This window comes from Budorcas taxicolor, chromosome 11, assembly GCF_023091745.1.
Source record: "Budorcas taxicolor isolate Tak-1 chromosome 11, Takin1.1, whole genome shotgun sequence".
Classification (NCBI taxonomy): domain Eukaryota; kingdom Metazoa; phylum Chordata; class Mammalia; order Artiodactyla; family Bovidae; genus Budorcas; species Budorcas taxicolor.
This window is the reverse complement of record NC_068920.1, coordinates 70,121,143-70,143,028: the sequence shown is the minus strand read 5'-3', so window position 1 is coordinate 70,143,028 and position 21,886 is coordinate 70,121,143. Positions and strand designations below refer to the sequence as shown.

General features: G+C 43.3%; 1 protein-coding gene across 1 annotated transcript in view; it reads right to left on the bottom strand.

The window, feature by feature from the left end:
• Nucleotides 1-18,344, bottom strand: part of SLC4A5 (solute carrier family 4 member 5) — a 99,348-nt gene extending 81,004 nt beyond the window's left edge. The window contains exons 1-2 of the mRNA XM_052649529.1: nt 18,266-18,344; nt 8,473-8,643 (exon numbers count right to left, since the gene is read on the bottom strand). Coding sequence (XP_052505489.1) covers nt 8,473-8,643; nt 18,266-18,344 — 250 coding nt within the window. The remainder of the gene's footprint in view (nt 1-8,472; nt 8,644-18,265) is intronic.
• Between the last annotated feature and the right edge of the window lie 3,542 nt (nt 18,345-21,886).

The following is a 21,886-nucleotide window of genomic DNA, read 5'->3' as shown; positions in this document are numbered from 1 at the left end:
TGTGTGATTAGGTCGGACGCCCCAAGAAAATGCCACCACCAAGGAGTTCCTGCTTTGGTGGGCTCCTTAGCCTGGAGAATCCCATGGACGGAGGAGCCTGGTAAGCTACAGTCCATGGGGTCACTAAGAGTTGGACATGACTGAGTGACTTCACTTTCACTTTTCACTTTCATGCATTGGAGAAGGAAATGGCAACCCACTCCAGTGTTCTTGCCTGGTGAATCCCAGGGACGGGGGAGCCTGGTGGGCTGCCGTCTATGGGGTCGCACAGAGTCGGACACGACTGACGCGACTTAGCAGCAGCAGCGGTAGCAGGGCAGGGCGGTGAAGAGGTGGGCCCCTAAAGGGTCTCAGGCTACTGTTTGTACTGCACTGTGGCTGGCGCCAGCCCATCTCCTTCTGAACGCCACTGGGCAGACCTTGCACGCCACACTGAGTCAGGGGCTGTGTCCGATCTCGAAACCCCAGAGGAACACCCACAGAGAGATCACCAAGGACGCCAGAGGATTCTCTTTATTCCTGTGGTGCTTTAAGAGCTCAGACCTGGGTTCAACTCCGGACTCTGATAATTACTGGCAGTGGGATCTTGGCAAAGCATTAAGCAATCTGAGCCTTAGTTTCTCCATCTATAAAGTGAGAATAGTCACCCCTGCTTTACCAGATTATGGTGACCATCAAATGAGATGATGTATGTAACATGAGTGGCACAGTGCTTGGCACATGCCAGTCACCCAGTAAACATTGCTATGGTTGATGTTGCCAACAGGCCTGACATTTTCCTCCCTCATAACAGTTCTTTTAAACATTCCAAGAGCTCAATCCTTCTCAGCTTCTGAACACTACTACTCCCATGCTACCCCTCCCCATCTCCCTTCCCTCGGGTCCACAGAAACCTAGTGATGTGCTGGGTTCATGCCTCAGGGTTTCACTGCCTCTCCAATGCACTCCAGGTCCCATGCGCAAGTTCATCCACAAATGAGAGAGGCTGCAGATAAGAGCCCCTCTGGTCAAGAGCTCACAGCAACAGTTACATAGTGATGGCCCAAGTGGACTAAACTAGCAGGTTCTGGGAGAAATCCAACCTTGGCAGGACCAAGCTTGAGGAAACACACAAAAAGAAGCAAACAGAATCGTGCTTTTACTGGTGGCAGGGAGGGGGCATCTGTCTAGTCATTAGCTGAGCAAAGCACAAAATCACATGGATTGCAACTGGACCGCAGCCTGCAGGTATTCAACTCCTAGAAGACCCAGGAGGTGTTTAAGACCTCAGTGTGAGGGCCTGGGGTCCTCAGCTCAGAGTCTCCTCAGAAGCACCCTCTCCCAGTCTCCACATGAGTCACTGGACACCCAGCTTGGTGAGGTCAAGGTCTGTCTTGCTTACATTGGTTACTGGCCCCAGAAAAGTGTTCACAGCATGGGCATTCAATAAACACTTGCTAGGTGAATGAATTTCACTGCTTAACACTCACGAGTATATCAGCAAGGACCAGCCTCAGCGGAAAGAAGCTGGGAACAAGGAAATGGAGCTAGTTATGGTTTTTCCAGTAGTCATGTATGGATTTGAGATTTGGACCATAAAGAAGTCTGAGCACCGAAGAATTGATGCTTTTGAACTGTGGTGTTGGAGAAGACTCTTGAGAGTCCCTTGGACTGCAAGGAGATCCAACCAATCAATCTGAAAGGAAATTAACCCTAAATATTCACTGGACGGACTGATGCTGAAGCTGAAGCTCCAATACTTTGGCCAAGAGCTGACTCATTAGAAAAGACCCTGATGCTGGGAAAAATTGAAGGCAGGAGGAGAAGGGGATGACAGAAGAAGAGATGGTTGGACGGCATCACCGACTCAATGAACATGAATTTGAGCAAGCGCTGGGAGTTGGTGACGGACAGGGAAGCCTGGTGTGCTATAGTCCACGGGGTCACAAAGAGCTGGACACGACAGAGCAACTGAACAACAGCAACAAAGGGGATCAAGAACAGTTCAAGGACCCCAAGTTCTGAGGAGTGGGGGAGACAGAAACGGAGGCTCCCAAGTCATGCCTGCATTCATCTGAGGTGGTCTTCAAGAGAAGACAGGAAGGCCCCAAGTCCTAGTTTCATGGACAGTAGGGGTTTTTTTTTCTTTTTTTCCTAGAAAGCAGTCCATAAACTCAAAATGTGCTCTCTGAGAAGGCAGAGAAGAGAATCTGTAAACCTGTAGTGTTTATGGGAATCGTCCTGTCCGTAGCTTCGGGTCATCTGCTGGCCCATACACTGCCTCACCGAAGGGATGACGCTCTGGTGGCTGCGTTTGTGGAGTACTTGAACTGCGCCTCTTGGCCATGGTTAATTGAACGAGGAACAGTTAACTGGACACCTGACTCAAGCCTGGAAATTTTGAATTTGGTTTCCGAGATAGCTGGGTGTTTCCTAATGGAAGGAGCGTATAAACTGAAAGCTGAAGGCACGGAGAGGCAGTAAAGGCTACACACATTGAAAAAGGAAGCAGCCTTATAGAAGAAGCAGGGGGAAGGCCATGAGTCCCAAAGAGGGGACTGGGAGGGTATTCATCCTCCTGCCGAGCCTGGTTGGTTGTTCTTTGGGGACTGTGAGAAACTCCTTTATTCATGTAGTATGAACTTTTACTCTCCCTCACTCCCTCCCTGCTCAAGACAGCTCAAGTAGGTTTCTGATTGTTGTCTGACTCTTTCAAAACCCCATAGACTGTAACCTGCCAGGCTCCTTTGTCCATGGGATTTCCCAGGCAAGAACTGGAGTGCGTCCCATTTCCTTCTCCAGGAGGTTCTGATACTTGTGATCAAATTACTTTTTTTTTTTTTACTTTATTTTACTTTACAATACTGTATTGGTTTTGCCATACGTTGACACGAATCCACCACGGGTGTACATGAGTTCCTAAACATGAACCCCCCTCCCACCTCCCACCCCATATCGTCTCTCTGGATCATCCCCGTGCACCAGCCCCAAGCATCCTGTATCCTGCATCAAACATAGACTGGTGATTCGTTTCTTACATGATAGTATACATGTTTCAATGCCATTCTCCCAAATCATCCCACCCTCTCCCTCTCCCTCAGAGTCCAAAAGTCTGCTCTACACATCTGTGTCTCTTTTGCTGTCTCGCATACAGGGTCATCATTGCCATCTTTCTAAATTCCGTATCATGAGTCTCCCTCATACGAAATTCTAGGGCATGGAGATTTTCTTCTGTATTCCTTCTCAAAAATGGTAAGTTTAAGAGTTATAAAAGAATGTTAAGTCCAGCTAAAGGGCTAAACTTAAGACAAGACAGATTTTGTGTTTAGTTAATACTTTGTGTGTGTGTGTGTGTGTGTGTGTGTGTGTGCTCAATCACTCAGTTGTATCCAACTCTGCGTGTCTTTAGCTGTGCAAAAATGGGTGGTGAGCTAAGGTGGGGCTGAGGGAAACTGATGTGACCAAAAAGTGAGTGCGGGGAGTGAGCGTACTGAGAGGGAGGGGAGAAGCTGGGCTGGAGGTGGCTGAAGAGAATCAGATGTGATGGGACTGGTGAGGCGCAGTGAGGGTGAGGTGGGAGTTGCTAAAAATATGGTAGAGAAAAGTAGCCAGTAGGAAATTTCAAGTGACAAGGGGATTTTTAAGAAAGGGAATATTTAGTGAGTGAAGTGAAGGTCACACAGTTGTGTCCAACTCTTTGTGACCCCATGGACTATACAGTCCAGGGAATTCTCCAGGCCAGAGTACTGGAGTGGGTTGCCTTTCCCTTCTCCAGGGGATCTTTCCAACCCAGGGATCGAACCTAGGTTTTCCACATTGCAGGCAGATTCTTTACCAGCTGAGCCACAAGGGAAGCCCAAATATTTAGTATCTCTCTTTAAAAACTGTGTATCTCTGCAAGGTGAAAAGGCTCCATGGTTCGGAACCTCAAGAAAGCCTGCTCCTCACTTATATGTGGTAGGTGACCAATTTGGGGGAGACCAAATGAGGACTGAACCCCATTCATGAGCTGTAGCTTGCCTGGAGGTGAGAACAGAGAACAGGTACAAGAAGTGAGACACAGTGAGACTGTGAGCCCAGCACACAGGTCTTGTAGCAGGAGTGCTACTGGGGCTGGACACCTCTGGAAATTCACAGAAGTTTAGGCAGAGGCGAGGACACTAACTCTCAAGGAATAAGGTAAATCCAAGTACCATATGTGTTATAATAACTTTATATATATATATATATATATTTTTTTTTTTTTTTTTGCTGCACGGGTGTTTTCTAGTTGCAGTGAGCAGGGGCAACTCTCTAGCTGCAGTGTGCGGGTTCCTCATTGCGATGGCTTCTCCGGTTGTGGAGCACAGGCTCCAGGGCGCTTGGGCTTCGGAAGCTGTGGCGTGTGAGCACAGTAGTTGTAGCTCTTGGGCTCTGGAGCACAGACGTAATAGTTGTGGCACTGGGGTTTAGTTGCTCCATGCGTGCAAATCTTCCCGGATCAGGGATTGAACCCGTGTCACCCACATTGGCAGGGGGATTCTTTACCACTGAGCCACCAGGAAAGCCCTAATCACTTTGTATTTATCAGAACTTTAATGGGTTCACTTGCAAACTTGAACTTACAACCTTAATTTCCCCTTAAGGTGTAAAGTTCACTAACTCAGGATTCTCTTCCAATAGGGGTTTGTGTTTGTTTGAATGTTGTATATGTTGATAATTCCAGGAAATAAAAGAAATCCAATTGTCTTTGTTCCTATGTTGGAAACAAAGCCTGTCTCAGGAGTCCCTTAGTGGAGGAGATGCTTTAGAGATAAATTTGTTCTCTGTCCCAACCCTCACACCTTCCTTATCAGAAATGGGAAAGGCCATATGAAACCTATTTTTGGTCCAAAAGTCTTAAAGTCACATGAGGCTCAAACACCTGGTGAGAAAACAGCTGCTTTCTCCCCTACTGCTCGTCTTGGTGGTTTTGATCTTTCAGTGACTCTAGAGTTGTTCAGAGCTCGGCAAGTAGCAGAAGACCTTAATACTTTTTCACACCCCTCCCACCAGAAGGATCTCATTAGCTTCTCAGTACCAGTGAGAACAGCCAAACTAGAGGTCTACTCATAAAGGAAAAAAGATCTGGGCTCCTTGCTTTGAAATTGGGTTAACACAAATCAATTGAAGTAACATATGTCAAGTGCCTGTAATGTACCATGCGCCGTGTGAAGGACTTTGTGTCTGTTTTTATTCCATCTAGGAGCTCACAGCTCAGCGTGACCAACATCCTGATTTTCTTTGAACTGACCGCCTTTAGCACTGACAGTTCCATGTCCCTTGTCCTGGGAAAGCCCTCTATCCCAGGCAAACTGCAACAGTTTGTCACCCTACAATAATCTTCCACTCTACAGATGAAGGCACTGAGGCCTTCACACACCAGAGCCTACACACCAGGCAGGGCTTGGCCCGTCTCCTTTCTCTTAGATCTTGGCTCCAGTTCTTAGCACCAGCCAAGAAAAGCCAAAGAGCAGTCATATTTCTATAGCTGCTCTTCACCCCCTTTCTCCTAATAGCTTCTCCAGAGGCTCTCAGAGCCAGAGAATGCATTCTTTCAAGGGAAGGAAGCATGGCTTTTACTGATTCTCAACACAGCTTGATGGTTCTATTCCCTGTATACGTTCTTCTAGAGTCAAAACTGGAGGAAGGGGTGGCCAAAATGATATTCATATTGGAGGAAGGGGTGGAGGTGGGGCAAATAACCCTATGCTATGGCATATTATATTCTGGGATATGTACTATCTACCTATCCCTTTCATCATAAGGTAGTTTGGCTGCTTGAAAAAATATAATTCTTAGCCCATGTCCAACTGGTCATGACTGACTGGTGATGACTTACAAAGGGCAGAAGCGTAGTGGAAGAGACACACAAGGGTTTTGGAGTCTACTGATGTTTTCAACTTTTAGCTTCACTGATTCCTGTTGTGCCACACTACATCTCTTTGAAACTTGACTTCCCAATCTGAAGATGAGGATAATAATATCTCCTGTTTATTAATGTGACACATTTAGTAAACAAAATTGTAATGAAATGCCATGTCATGGCCTACATCTCTTTCACACACATCATCTTGCTGGATTCCTGTTGTTGTTTGTGAGGCAGGAACTGAAGGAGGCACCTGTCAATCCTTCAACTACACAGCCTGCTTTACTCGCAGGCCTAGCTATGTCTAGCCACCGTGCCTGGCCCACCCCCTGACCCCATTCTGCACAGTTCCTCTCTTCTGTAAAGCTAGGTCCTCTTGGACTTTGTGGCCAGCTGAAATGCCTGCCTGGGCTGTCCGAATGGATTCACAGAATAGACGAGGCACTCAGAGAGGAAAAACATATCTGGTCAGTTGCCCTGCAGCAAAGCAAAGTGGCAGATTCAGGCGGTCACCTAGATGAAGCCGTGCAATGATTTGGGCACTGGTTTGTTTTCCTTTCCCCAGGTCACTGTCACTGACCCGGGGATCCCATAGAGTAGGGTTTATATTTGCATCACACACACAATGCCCCCTCTGATTTGGAACAAGTGCAGGACAGAGGGGTGGACCTCTACCACCCCTAACAGAATGGCTGGAACAAGTTCAGCTGCCATGGGTGAAAACTCACTGTGATTGCTGACTTGGCTTGCAGGCTTTGTGGCTCCCTCAAATCAAGAATGTCTGTAACTGGGGCCTGGAAATTATTCTTAGAGGTAGGTGGGTTCTATCAGAATTGTTAAAGTTCGTGTTTCCATTTTGAAGATAATCTTTAAAAGATTTATTTTATTAGCTATAAGGATAAAACTTATAATTCAAAATTATAAGATATGTTATGGAAAAAAGCCTTAATGAATTCATACATTATTTCTTAAACTGGGATTTTATGTTCCCTTGGGGCTCTACAAATATACAAATGCACTTTCATGAGTCTCCAATAAGTTATTTTCCCTTTAAAGGAAGTTCGCACTTTACCCAAGGTGGAAAGACGTGCCCTGGAATTCCCTGTCTTCCTGTGCCTTCCCACTGTCTCCCCTGTTCCACAGCCATGCCGCGTGCCGCGTGTGAGGACGGCAGGCTGTAAAGGGATGGACTGAGTGTGCAAATGTACCAAAGGATTCTCCTTTCTCTCCCCTTTGGTTTCCAGTTAAAACCAGTGTCCCCTTAACTCAACCAGAAACCACCCAAACAACACAAAATCCACCATTCATGGCCACTTCTGTGAAGTACCGCGTCACATCAATAAATATCATTTGCAGTGAGTACCAGCTCTAACCCACTTTCCTCTTTCCTGACTGAGGAAGGACCCAGCAGACTCCACTTGTAAAGGGTGACTGCATCCCTGAATGTGGTGGGGTGACAGGGGAACGCTCCAGAGAGTGAGTGGGAGGCCTCCAGACCCAACCTGGGGAGCAGGCCTCCCTGTCAGGCTTGCCCTCCTTTGGGTCGCAGAAAAGCCAACCCCCAAATAGGTATGTGTGCACATGCCTGTGTATGCATGTTTGTGTGTACGTGTGTATCAGAGCTCATTTCTTACACTAGACACTGCCAAAGGACTCCCCATTAATTCCTCTCCCACATAGGCACAGGAGAAGTCATAGGCCTTGGTAGACTTGGTGCCAATAACCGCAGTTGTTCAGGGCAGTGCTGGGATGGGGGTGACTCAGATGGCCTTTGCCAGTGTGTATGTCACAGTCTGCTACAGGAATGTTAAGAGGCTGCTACTGCCTGACATTCCTTTGAAGGTTCAGATGGTAAGATAGCTCATTTTGCTTTCTTCAAGACCATGGAAATGTATAGTAGAAACCAGTTAGATGCTATTTATTTCACAGATTTGGGATGTGCTGCAGGTGAAATCATATCCCTAGAAACAGGAAAGACGCTAAGGGATAAAATGTCACAGCAGCTGCGCTCTAGTCTTTTCACTCCTCTCAAGACTGATATTTTTCTTTCCACAGGAAAGAACAAAAGACTGCTTTTTAACAAGCCCAGAACTGATTCCTGCAGCAGCAGAGGCATGCTTCAGGGGCTCTGCTGACCTGGGAGAAAGCCTCCAGGACTCTGGAAACTGATGCAGAGTGTCCAGGCAATTCCAGACCATTCCTTCAAGCTCCGCTGAAGAGAGAGGGTGGAGGTAATGCAACCAAGAATTCGATATGCTGAGCACAACACCTCACACCAGTCACGTTTGTTATCGGTTCTTAGGGCGGCTGGAAATTTGCCCTTAGGAATTTAGAAACAGGAAATAATTCTGAGAATTAAACCATGAAATCAAGGTGGAATGCGGCAGAGCAGAGGTCTCAAAGTTACCAGAGATGACAGGGGCTCAGCCTGCCTGAAGGGATTCTCTGAGCAAGGGTTGGTCTGCTGTGGCAGCAGAGCAGAGGGGCCTAAGAGGCCTGAGCCACAAGGGGCATTCCTCACATTCTCTTGAGAGTCCCCCCACTCCCCTGCCCTGCCCTGTCTGGACCCCCCAGCCGATGGCTCCCAGAATGTTCCCCAAACTCACGCGTCTTGCTGACACGGTCCACACCGCTGCCCGCACTGGCCAGCCCCTGCTGAGGCTTGTCTGGCCGCAAGCCCCAGCGGGCCGTTTGCAGGCCTGGAAGATGTCCCTTCTGGTCTCTTTTCCTGTGAGGGTAACTGGGAACGGAAAGCCCGATGTGAATGGAACGGCAGTCTGTGGGCACAGAATAAAAGAGAGGGTAGGCAAAGTGGCTGAAAGCTGGCATTTCTTCTTAATATCCTCCAGTTACAGAGATCTGAGACCACCGGAAAAGATCAGAAGACATGGGATTCCTGGACGGGGCCACTGGGCTTGACAGAATTGCAATTCTGAACCAACTCAGCAGTTGCTGGAAGGGGGACCTTTGGGACTATAGTTAGAATTCTTTCAGAATGAACAGAATTCCCATCTCCCCATTCTTGCTAGTCCAGAGCAGCAATAACTACATATGATTTATGACACATGGGCCAGGAGAGAGGCCTTTAGAAGGTCACGTATTTAGTCCAAAATGCCAAGTCTCAGCTTTGATTGTTAATAGGAAAATCATATGCATTTCCATCAAGGCCATTTTTACTAACAACCGAGGACCATGTGAACTACTACTTATCAGAGAAGCGAGTTATTAAGGATTTCTCAAAAATGATTTTGTAAGCTAGAATTTTCAAGAGCTAGCAAGGACCCTAATTCCAAATTCCTCTAAGAAGCCACCACTAAATCTGTGCTCAAGGAGGCAACTAGAATCCCCTCAGCTCTCCAGAAAGACCTCCTACTATTGGTTTCTCATCTATATTATCTTGAGTTGGTCAACAATTTTTAAAATTATTAATAGCTTTTTAGTGCAATTTTAAAATTTTAGTTGTTGGGTTCCCTGGTGGTGCAGAGGTTAAAGCGTCTGCCTGCAATGCGGGAGACCCAGGTTCGATCCCTGGGTTGGGAAGATCCCCTGGAGAAGGAAATGGCAACCCACTCCAGTATGCTTACCTGGAGAATCCCATGGATGGAGGAACCTGGTAGGCTACAGTCCATGGGGTCCCAAAGAGTGGGGCATGACTGAGCAACTTCACTTTCACTTTCATTTAGTACAATTTTAGATTTACAGAATAATTGAGCAGATAGTACATTAAGTTCCATGTACTTAAGTTCAACCATAGTGCCACCTCCACAATTTTCCCTATTATTATTTTTAAATTTGGATATGGTTGACATATAATATTATATTAATTTAAGGCATATAATATAATGATTTGATATATGTATATCTGCAAAATGACAACCACAACAATAAGTTCAGTCAACATCCATCACCACACAAAGATATGAAGTTTTTTCTTGTGATGAAAACTTTCAAAATGTAGTCTCTTAGCAACTTTCAAGCATATAATATGGTATTATTAACTATAGCCACCATACTGTACATTACATTCAGGTATCATAACTAAAAGTTTGTGCCTTCTGACCGCCTTCACCCAATTCCCCACCTTCCACCCCCAGCCTCTGGTAACCCCCAACCTGTTCTCTGTCTCTATGTCTTTGGATTTTTAGATTCCATATGTAAGTGAAATCAAGAGTATCTGTCTCTCTGACTTATTTCACATAGCATAATGCTTTCCAGCTCCATTCATGTTGCAAATGACAACATTTCTTCCTTTCTTAATAGCTGAATAATATTCATGTGTATATCACATTTTCTTTAAACATTCAGTGGCTGATGGACACAAGCTATTTGGGAGAAGCCACCCCGCACCCGAGGCCAGGGGCGGCGGCCGGGAGGAGCAACCCGAGGAGCAGGTGGCTGCCCGGGCGCAGGAGGGCCTAGAGGAGCTATCCCACGTTGAAGGTCAGGAAAGGCGGCGGTAAGGAGATACCCCTCATCCAAGGTAAGGAGCAGTGGCTGTGCTTTGCTGGAGCAGCCGTGAAGAGATACCCCATGCCCAAGGTAAGAGAAACCCAAGTAGGATGGTAGGTGTTTCAAGAAAGCATCAGAGGGCAGACACACTGAAACCATAATCACAGAAAACTAGTCAATCTAATCACACTAGGACCACAGCCTTATCTAACTCAATGAAACCAAGCCATGCCCGCGGGGTAACCCAAGACGGGCGGGTCATGGTGGAGAGGTCTGACAGAATGTGGTCCACTGGAGAAGGGAATGGAAAGCCACTTCAGTATTCTTGCCTTGAGAACCCCATGAACAGAATGAAAAGGCAAAATGATAGGATGCTGAAAGAGAAACTCCCCAGGTCAGTAGGTGCCCAATATGCTACTGGAGATCAGTGGAGAAATAACTCCAGAAAGACTGAAGGGATGGAGCCAAAGCAAAAACAATACCTAGTTGTGGATGTGACTGGTGATAGAAGCAAGGTCCGATGCTGTAAAGAGCAATATTGCATAGGAACCTGGAATGTCAGGTCCATGAATCAAGGCAAATTGGAAGTGGTCAAACAAGAGATGGCAAGGGTGAATGTCGACATTCTAGGAATCAGCGAACTAAAATGGACTGGAATGGGTGAATTTAACTCAGATGACCATTATATCTACTACTGTGGGCAGGAATCCCATAGAAGAAATGGAGTAGCCATCATGGTCAACAAAAGAGTCCGAAATGCAGTACTTGGATGCAGTCTCAAAAACAACAGAATGATCTCTGTTTGTCTCCAAGGCAAACCATTCAATATCACAGTTGTCCAAGTCTATGCCCCAACCAGTAACGCTGAAGAAGCTGAACTTGAACGGTTCTATGAAGACCTACAAGACTTTTTAGAACTAACACCCAAAAAAGATGTCCTTTTCATTATAGGGAACTGGAATGCAAAAGTAGGAAGTCAAGAAACACCTGGAGTAACAGGCAAATTTGGCCTTGGAATGCGGAATGAAGCAGGGCAAAGACTAATAGAGTTTTGCCAAGAAAATGCACTGGTCATAGCAAACACCCTCTTCCAACAACACAAGAGAAGACTCTACACATGGACATCACCAGATGGTCAACACTGAAATCAGATTGATTATATTCTTTGCAGCCAAAGATGGAGAAGCTCTATACAGTCAACAAAAACAAGACTAGGAGCTGACTGTGGCTCAGATCATGAACTCCTTATTACCAAATTAAGACTCAAATTGAAGAAAGTAGGGAAAACCGCTAGACCATTCAAGTATGACCTCAATCAAATCCCTTATGATTATACAGTGGAAGTGAGGAATAGATTTAAGGGCCTAGATCTGAAAGATAGAGTGCCTGATGAACTATGGACGGAGGTTCATGACATTGTACAGGAGACAGGGATCAAGACCATCCCCATGGAAAGGAAATGCAAAAAAGCAAAATGGCTGTCTGGGGAGGCCTTACAAATAGCTGCGAAAAGAAGAAAGGCAAAAAGCAAAGGAGAAAAAGAAAGATATGAGCATCTGAATGCAGAGTTCCAAAGAATAGCAAGGAGAGATAAGAAAGCCTTCCTCAGTGATCAATGCAAAGAAATAGAGGAAAACAACAGAATGGGAAAGACTAGAGATCTCTTCAAGAAAATTAGAGATACCAAGGGAATATTTCATGCAAAGATGGACTCGATAAAAGACAGAAATTGTATGGACCTAACAGAAGCAGAAGATATTAAGAAGAGGTGGCAAGAATACACAGAAGAACTGTACAAAATAGATCTTCACAATCCAGATAATCATGATGGTGTGATCACTCATCTACAGCCAGACATCCTGGAATGTGAAGTCAAGTGGGCCTTAGAAAGCATCACTACGAACAAAGCAAGTGGAGGTGATGGAATTCCAGTTGAGCTATTTCAAATCCTGAAAGATGATGCTGTGAAAGTGCTGCACTCAATAGGCCAGCAAATTTGGAAAACTCAGCAGTGGCCACAGGACTGGAAAAGGTCAGTTTTCATTCCAATCCCAAAGAAAGGCAATGCCAAAGAATGCTCAAACTACCCCACAATTGCACTCATCTCACACGCTAGTAAAGTAATGCTCAAAATTCTCCAAGCCAGGCTTCAGCAATATGTGAACCATGAACTCCCTGATGTTCAAGCTGGTTTTAGAAAAGGCAGAGGAACCAGAGATCAAATTGCCAACATCTGCTGGATCATCAAAAAAGCAAGAGAGTTCCAGAAAAACATCTTTCTGCTTTATTGACTATGCCAAAGCCTTTGACTGTGTGGATCACAATAAAGTGTGGAAAATTCTGAAAGAGATGGGAATCCCAGACCACCTGACCTGCCTCTTGAGAAATCTGTATGCTGGTCAGGAAGCAACAGTTAGAATTGGACATGGAACAACAGACTGGTTCCAAATAGGAAAAGGAGTACATCAAGGCTGTATATTGTCACCTTGCTTATTTAACTTATATGCAGAGTACATCATGAGAAACGCTGGACTGGAAGAAACTCAAGCTGGAATCAAGATTTCTGGGAGAAATATCAATAACCTCAGATATTCAGATGACACCAATCTTATGGTAGAAAGTGAAGAGGAACTGAAAAGCCTGTTGATGAAAGTGAAAGAAGAGAGTGAAAAAGTTGGCTTAAAGCTCAACATTCAGAAAACGAAGATCATGGCATTTGGTCCCATCACTCCATGGGAAATAGATGGGGAAACAGTGGAAACAGTGTCAGACTTTATTTTTTGGGGCTCCAAAATCACTGCAGATGGTGATTGCAGCCATGAAATTAAAAGACACTTACTCCTTGGAAGAAAAGTTATGACCAACCTAGATAGTATATTCAAAGCAGAGACATTACTTTGCCAACTAAGGTCCGTCTAGTCAAGGCTATGGTTTTTCCTGTGGTCATGTATGGATGTGAGTTGGACTGTGAAGAAGGCTGAGCGCCGAAGAATTGATGCTTTTGAAGTGTGGTGTTGGAGAAGACTCTTGAGAGTCCCTTGGACTGCAAGGAGATCCAACCAGTCCATTCTGAAGGAGATCAGCCCTGGAATTTCTTTGGAAGGAATGACGCTAAAGCTGAAACTCCAGTACTTTGGCCACCTCATGTGAAGAGTTGACTCATTGGAAAAGACTCTGATGCTGGGAGGGATTGGGGGCAGGAGGAGAAGGGGAAGACCAAGGATGAGATGGCTGGATGGCATCACGGACTCAATGGACGTGAGTCTGAGTGAACTCCGGGAGATGGTGATGGACGGGGAGCCCTGGCATGCTGCGATTCATGGGGTCGCAAAGAGTTGGACACGGCTGGGTGACTGAACTGAACTGACTATTATAAATAATGCTCCAATGAACATGAGAGTACAGATACGTTTTCAAGATAATGACTTTATTTCCTTTGACTATATATCCAGAAGTAGAATTGCTGGATCATACAGTATTTCTGTTACTAATTTTTTGAGGAATCTCCATACTGTTCTCCACAGTGTCTGCACCAATTTGCATTCCTACCAATGATGCAAAATGGTTTCCTTTTCTCCATATCCTTGCCAGCATTTGTTATCCCTTGTCTTAGATGATAGCCATCCTAACAGTTGGGAGGTGATACCTCTTTGTGGTTTTAGTTTGCATTTCCCTGATGATTAATGATGTTGAGTATGTTCATGTACCTGTTGACCATTTGTATGTTTTCTTTGGAATGAATTCTATTCAGTTCTTCTTCCCATTTAAAAAAAGTATTTAGTTAGTTAGTTATTTTTGGCTGCACTGGGTCTTCATTGCTGCACACAGGCTTTCTCTATTTGCAGTGAGCAGGGGCTACTCTTCTTTGCAGTGTGCGGGCTTCTCGTTGCACTGGTTTCTCTTGTTGTGTAGTACAGGCTCAATAGTTGTGGCGCACAGGCTTAATTGCTCCACGGCATGTGGGATCTTCCTGGACCAGGGATCAAACCAGTATCCCCTGCATTGCAAGGCAGTCTCTTAACCACTGGACCACCAGGGAAGTCCTTCTTCCCATTTTTTAAAAATGGTGTAGTCTTTTTTTTTTTTTTGTAATTGAGTTTCATAAGATCTTTATATATATTAACTTAACCCTTTATCAGATATATGATTTGCAAATATTTTCTCCTATTCCATAGGTTGACTTTTTGTTTTATTGACAGTTTCCTTTGCTATGTAGAAGCTTTTTAGCTAGATGTAGTTTAACTCATCTTTTATCCTGCTGCTTTTGCTTTTAATATCAAATTTAAAAAATTATCACTGAAACTGACATCAAGGAGTTCACCCCTTATGTTTTCTTATAAGAATTTTATGGTATCATGTTTTACATTCAAGTCTTCAAGCCATTTTGAGTTGACTTTCCTGTATGTTTTAAGATAGGGGTCCTGTTCCATTCTTTTAAGTGTAGCTGTTTAGTTTTCCCAACATCATTTATTGAAGAGACTATCTTTCCCCATCATATATTTTGTCTCCTTTGTTGTAAATTAATTGACTATATATGTGGGCTTACTTCCAGGCTCTCTAATGATCTTTATTGATCTATATGTCTGGTTTTATGCCAATATCATGTTGAATACTAAAACTTTGTAATATAGTTTGAAATTAGGAAGTGTGATCTTCAAGCTTTGTTCTTCTTGCTCAAGATTGTGTTGGTTATTCAAGGTCCTTTATAGTTTCATATGAATTTGTGGATTTTTAAAAAATATATCTGTGGGGAAAAATGTCACTGAAATTTTGCTTGGGATTCCACTGAATCTGTAGATTGCTTTGGGTAATATGGACATTTTAGCAATATTCATTCTTCCAACCCATGAGCATGGAATATCTTTCCATGTATTTGTGTTGTCTTAAATTTCTTCCATCAGTGTTTTACAGTTTTCAGTGCACAAATCTTTAATCTCATTGGTTAAATTCATTTCTAGGTTTTGACACAATTGTAAATGGAACTATTTTCTTAATTTCTCTTTCTGACAGTTCATTATTAGTATAGAGAAATGCAACTGATTTTTTGTATATTGATTTTGTATGCTGAAATCTTAATTTTTTTTAGTTCTAACAGTTTGGTAGAATTTGGGGGGTTTTCTATTTATAATATCATGCCATCTACAAATAGAGACAGTTTTACTTCTCCCTTTCAAATTTTAAAATTTCTTCTTCCTATCGTTTCTCTCTTGTCTAATTGCTCTGGCTAGGACTTCCAGTACTATTTTGAATAAAAGTGGCAAGAGTGAGCATCTTTGTCTTATTCTTGATCCTACAGGAAAAGTTTCAGCTTTGCTTCCCTGGTGGCTCAGATGGTAAAGCGTCTGCCTGCAATGTGGGAGACCTGGTTTTAATCTCTCGATGAGGAATATCCTCTGGAGAAGGAAATGGCAACCCACTCCAGTACCCTTGCCTTGAAAATCCCATGGATGGAGGAGCCTGGTATGCTACAGTCCATGGGGTCGCAAAGAGCTGGACGTGACTGAGTGGCTTCAATTTCCTTTCCTTTCCTATGGTGTTAGCTATGCGCTTGTCATACATGGCCTTTATTATATTGAGAAACATTCCCTCTATACCCAGTTTGTTGAGTGATTTTTTTAAAATCATGAATGGATGTTACATTTTGTCAAATGCTTTTCCTGCATCTATTGAGATGACCATATAATTTTTATTCTTCATTTCATTAATGTGGCATATCACATTGATTAATTTGTGATAAAAATTTTCCCTAGGGCTGATCAGCAACTGACTATTGATCAGCAGCTGATCATTGTGACTATTTTTGAGGCCCAAGAAAGAAACGAAGGAGGAAAGAAAGTGAAGTCACTCAGTTGTGTCCAACTCTTTGCGACCCCATGCACTGTAGCCTTCCAAGCTCCTCCGTCCACGGGATTCTCCAGGCAAGCGTGCTGGAGTGGGTTGTCATTTCCTTCTCCAGGGGATCTTCCAACCCAGGCATCGAACCCGGGTCTCCCGCATTGCAGGCAGACGCCTTACACTCTGAGCCACCAGGGAAATCCAACAACTAAAATTTGAAAGACTGTGGCAGACTGAGAAATTAGACTTCGTGTTCTTACATCAAGCTCTACATTAACTTTGTTTTTTTCTGTTGTTGCTGTTTGTAGCTTTTTTCTGGAGGAGAGGCTACCTCTTGATTCAATTTCCTGAAACTGACATACCAGATGCTTGGGCATCATGGACTGCACATGTCACAGTGAAAGCACATGAAGCTGACCTTGAAGAAGCATGTCTAAACCTTTTAGAGACATGTTGGGTGTCCACTCTGCTAAGCAGATTTGTGTGTGCCTGCTCTGGCTGGTCCAGTCCTAGGCACTGGAGAGTAAAGTTACCTGGATGTTAGTGTCCAGATCTCTTTAGAATTCCAGCTCACCCCACCACATCCTTGCTTGCTCTTCTGGATCCTCAGTCTTCCTTGGGTTAATGGGGTTAATGAGAAATGTGAGGTAGACATTTTTATGAAGTGCAGCCTCACTTCCTAGTGAACCAGTATCAGAATGACATGCTTTTCCTTCCTTCTGTCCCCCACCCTAAGCCTGAGCAAAGCTAGAATTTGAGGTAAGCCACGGACACCAATATTTAGAGGTAAGCAGTTCTACTCTTGGTGGCGCTGATGATAAAGAACCCACCTGCCAGTGCAGGAGACAAAGAGACACAGGTTTGATCCCTGGGTTGGAAAGATCCCCTAGAGAAGGAAATGGCAACCCACTCCAGTATTCTTGCCTGGAGTATCCCATGGAGAGAGGATACTGGTGGGCTATAGTCCAAAGGGTGGCACAGAGTCGGACACAACTGAAGTGACTTGGTAGGCAGGCAGGCAGTTCTACTCTAAAGGTTTAGCATTCTTGATTCTTTCAATGATGAGATTGTTTTCTCTGCCCTAAGGCCAGGAATGGAGATGGGAAGCAGCAGATGTATCAGAAAGGCCTTTACCCAGTGTTAGCTGCCCCGGGTGCTCCCTGGCTTGTTCTTCCCTTGCTGTATGACCATGCGCACTGGGACTCAGTGTTCTCACCGATACTGCAGGAATAAAAATTCTTTCTCTACTAACTAGGCATGGTTTTTGAAAAGGCAGAATAGAATGGTGAATGGGAACATGATTATGAAAACCATGCAAAGAGCACCCTTTTTAAAAAAATCAGGGGAGATGGCTGTCAGAGACATATTTTGCTTTTGCCCTGGATCTAACTTGTCTTATTTTTTCCCACTATAACCATCAGAGTGTGGCTGTTCAGCTGGTGAACTGTAGGGAATCACTAACCCACTCCAAGGCTTCTTTCTTTGCTCATACGACCTGTTCTCTCCCTGTGAGCATTTTGTAGTTTGGCTCAGGAGAGTGCCAGCTTCTCACCACATTCTTCTCCATCAGCAGCCCCAGAGTGGTGTTACACGTTCCTCAGCTCAGGGAGCATCAAGCTGGATAGGAAGATTGCTACCTCCTTCCAAAAAGGTTGTGGTAGTGCCTCTTTATAAACTCTGTGGCTGCTTTTCTGTAGAATGTAGGATACTTAGAGTCTCTGGGTAAGAAATTCTGGAGCAACAAAAATATCACCACTCAATACCCTCTTTTATTGGTTTTAACTGAGCTGCTATTTTTAAAATCTATAAAATGTTTATATTTGGCATTTAGTATGATTTGTAGAGCTTGTAAAATTGAGTTTGATTTTATATTGGGGAAGCTATGCCATAATCCTAGCAAAATCCAAGTTACCGGTCTCCAGTCTGACCACATGGTCCCTTTAAGATATGGTTAAAGCTAGTCCCACCAGATCTAGGGTAGACACTGTGGGTGGATCAGGGGAAAGGGACAAGCTCTGTAGTTTCCCCCAACTGAAAGGGCTGTTATAAAGCTATCCAAGGAAAGTCTAGACCCTCTGAGAATTTGCATCAATTTCTCACTACGACCTTACTTACCTTCCTGGTCCTGACATCGCCTCCTGTAGTTAGTGGGGTCCAGCTTCCCTACCCCAACCTCTTCCTCCTCCACCTTCATATCTATAAAGTAAAAGATGAACACAACCTCAAAATGTACACAACATAAAAAGGTAGAATTTCAAGGAGAAATGGTCAAATTCATACTCACAGCGGAAGACCTTAGTGCAAATGAAAAAAATTAAGACAAAAGAACATATAAACAAATTGAGGAACCTCAAATACATGTATGGTGGGGAAAGGGAAAGTGAAAGTCACTCAGTTGTGTCTGACTGTTTGTGATCCCATGGACTATACAGCCCATGGAATTCTCCAGGTCAAAATACTGGAGTGGGTAGCCTTTCCCTTTTCTAGGGGATCTTCCCAACCCAGGAATCAAACCAGGGTCTCCTGCATTGCAGGCAGATTCTTTACCAACTGAACTATCAGGGAAGGCATATGCTGGGGAATATTCCATCTGTACTTGGAAAAAGGGGTGTGCTTTTTCAAGTACACATGGAATATTTACAAAGAGCACACAAAGAGAACACATAAACTAGGTTTTGGGAAAGCTTTAGTAAATTTTAAAGAATCTGTATCATACTTCTATAGTATCAATAAGATAACAACCCCCCCCCCCAAAAACTACATATTATCTGTGGAGTCAGCATCCATGAATTCCACAAATCATGAATTTGAATCTGTCATGCATTAGCAACTATTTACATAATATTTACATTGTATTTATAACTTTTTACTTAGTATTTACATTGTTAGGTATTATAAGTAATCTAGAGATGATTTAAAGCATACAGCAAAATGGGTTATATACAAATACTATGCTATTTCATATAAGGGACTTAAGCATCACAGATTTTGGTATGGAGGAGGGAGCCTGAAACAAATCCTCCACAGATACCGAAGAATGACTATATATATAAATAAACATTTATTTATAAATGTATATATAATAAATGTATTATATATACATATATACAGAAACTAAAATAATCTCTAATGATGGATTTTATAGAAAATCACAATGGAAATTATTTCATATTTAGAAGTGAACAATTACAACTTGAAACTTGTGGGTTGTAATATACTTAGAGTGAGAAAGAAGGAAGAAAGGAAAGAAAGAGGGAGAGAGCAGAGTAGAAGGAAAATAAACATGATAAGCACTTAACCAAAGAACCTACAAAAAGAATAAGAGAGAAAAGAAAGCAGATTGTTAATATAAAAGATGAAAGCAAAAATTGTGAATAGAAAACAATCAAGCATAGAGATGGTAAATAAAGCCAAAGGCAATTATTTGAAAAGATTATTAAAATAGGAAAATCATGCAAGACTAATCAAGAAGAATATTCATAAGTAAACATAATTTGGAATGAAAAAGGGATGTAACTACAAATAAAATAGAGAATTTAAAAATTATAAGTGAATGCCTTGAAAAATTTCATGCCAATATATTTAACTCAGATAATAATAGCAACTACTGTTACAATATGCTAGGCACTGTTTTAAATGCTCTGCTCTGCATATATGAATTACTTGAATCTTTGCTATGAAATAAGTAACATTATTGTTCCTATTTTACAGATGAGGAAAGTGAGGTATAGAGAGCTTAATTAACTGCTTAAATGGGGGAACAGGGATTCAAACCCAGACTCTCTGAAACAGTTTCTGGAACTAGACCCAAGCTCTTAGCCACAAGGCTAATAAATAGATGCTTGATTAGGAAAATAATGGAAATAATCAAATAACTTAAAAAAATCAGAAAACCTGAATTAACCAGCAACCATTAATTGAAAGGGCTTTTCTGGTGGCTCAGTGGTAAAGAATCTGCCTGCCAATGCAGGAGATGTGAGTTTGATCCCTGGTTGGAAAGATTCCCTGGAGAAGGAAATGGCTACCCACTCCAGTATTCTTGCCTGCAAAATCCCATGGACAGAGGAGTCTGGCAGGGTATAAGTTCAGTTCAGTTCAGTTCAGTCGCTTAGTCGTGTCCGACTCTTTGCGACCCCATGAATTGCAGCACACCAGGCCTCCCTGTCCGTCACCAACTCCCGGACTTCACTCAAACTCATGTCCATCGAGTCAGTGATGCCATCCAGCCATCTCATCCTCTGTTGTCCCCTTCTCCTGCTCCCAATCCCTCCCAGCATCAGAGTCTTTTCCAATGAGTCAACTCTTCACATGAGGTGGCCAAAGTATTGGAGTTTCAGCTTTAGCATCAGTCCTTCCAATGAACACCCAGGACTGATCGCCTTCAGAATGGACTGGTTGGATCTCCTTGCAGTCCAAGGGACTCTCAAGAGTCTTCTCCAACACCACACTTCAAAAGCATCAATTCTTCAGCGCTCAGCTTTCTTCACAGTCCAACTCTCACATCCACACATGACCACTGGAAAAACCATAGCCTTGACTTTTGTTGGTAAAGTAATGTCTCTGCTTTTGAATATGCTATCTAGGTTGGTCATAACTTTTCTTCCAAGGAGTAAGTGTCTTTTAATTTCATGGCTGCAATCACCATCTGCAGTGATTTTGGAGCCCCCCAAAAATGAAGTCTGACACTGTTTCCACTGTTTCCCCATCTATTTTCCATGAAGTGATGGGACCAGGTGCCATGATCTTAGTTTTCTGGATGTTGAGCTTCAAGCCAACTTTTTCACTCTCCTCTTTCACTTTTATCAAGAGGCTTTTTAGTTCCTCTTCACTTTCTGCCATAAGGGTGGTGTCATCTGCATATCTGAGGTTATTGATATTTCTCCCAGCAATCTTGATTCCAGCTTGTGCTTCTTCCAGCCCAGCATTTCTCATGATGTACTCTGCATATAAGTTAAATAAGCAGGGTGACAATATACAGCCTTGATGTACTCCTTTTCCTATTTACAGTCCAAGGGGTCACAAAAGAATCAGACATGACTTAGTGACTAAACAGCAACAGCACTAATTGAAATGGTTATGCTGCCCTTTGAAAAGCATTATTGAAACTGCTTTGTAGGTACAAAAGGATCATCGTATTATTTTTTCTATTTAAATAATTTTATCTGTTATTTTTTCTATTTTTATTGTTTGAAAATTTTCTATTATGAGAAGAGAAATAAACACCAGAAGAAGACAGTTTTTAACAAATGCTTTACTGAACCATCAAGTATTACATAGTCTTTAACTTATACAAAATTGTTCTCAAAGTAGGGAAAGGGGAGTCGGAGGCTGTCAATATATCTGAAGACCAGGATAAAGGATGCAGCTGAAAACAGGAAGGTTGGTTGAAAGTCTTCATAAGGACTAAGTTAAATCCTCAGATCTCTCCCCTAAGTTCAGTCTCCTAGAATGGTTCCCCTACCCCAGAAGATGGAAAGGTTAGCTCAGAAGGCCCTTGAATAACTGAGAGCAAGAAGGAGTGATTTCCCTGGGGGTAAAAAAGGATTTAATTAAAGATCATTAGCCACTCAGCCCTCTGACTACTTGACTCCTAGAACACTAATGAAGATTATACACTCAAGAGAGGAGGTTGGAGGACTTAAAGACTCTGCCATTTAGGAGATCTCCTACAGAATGATAAGGCCCCAATTGCCACCCAATTGCCCATCTTTAGTCTATCATTCAAGAACTCCAGGC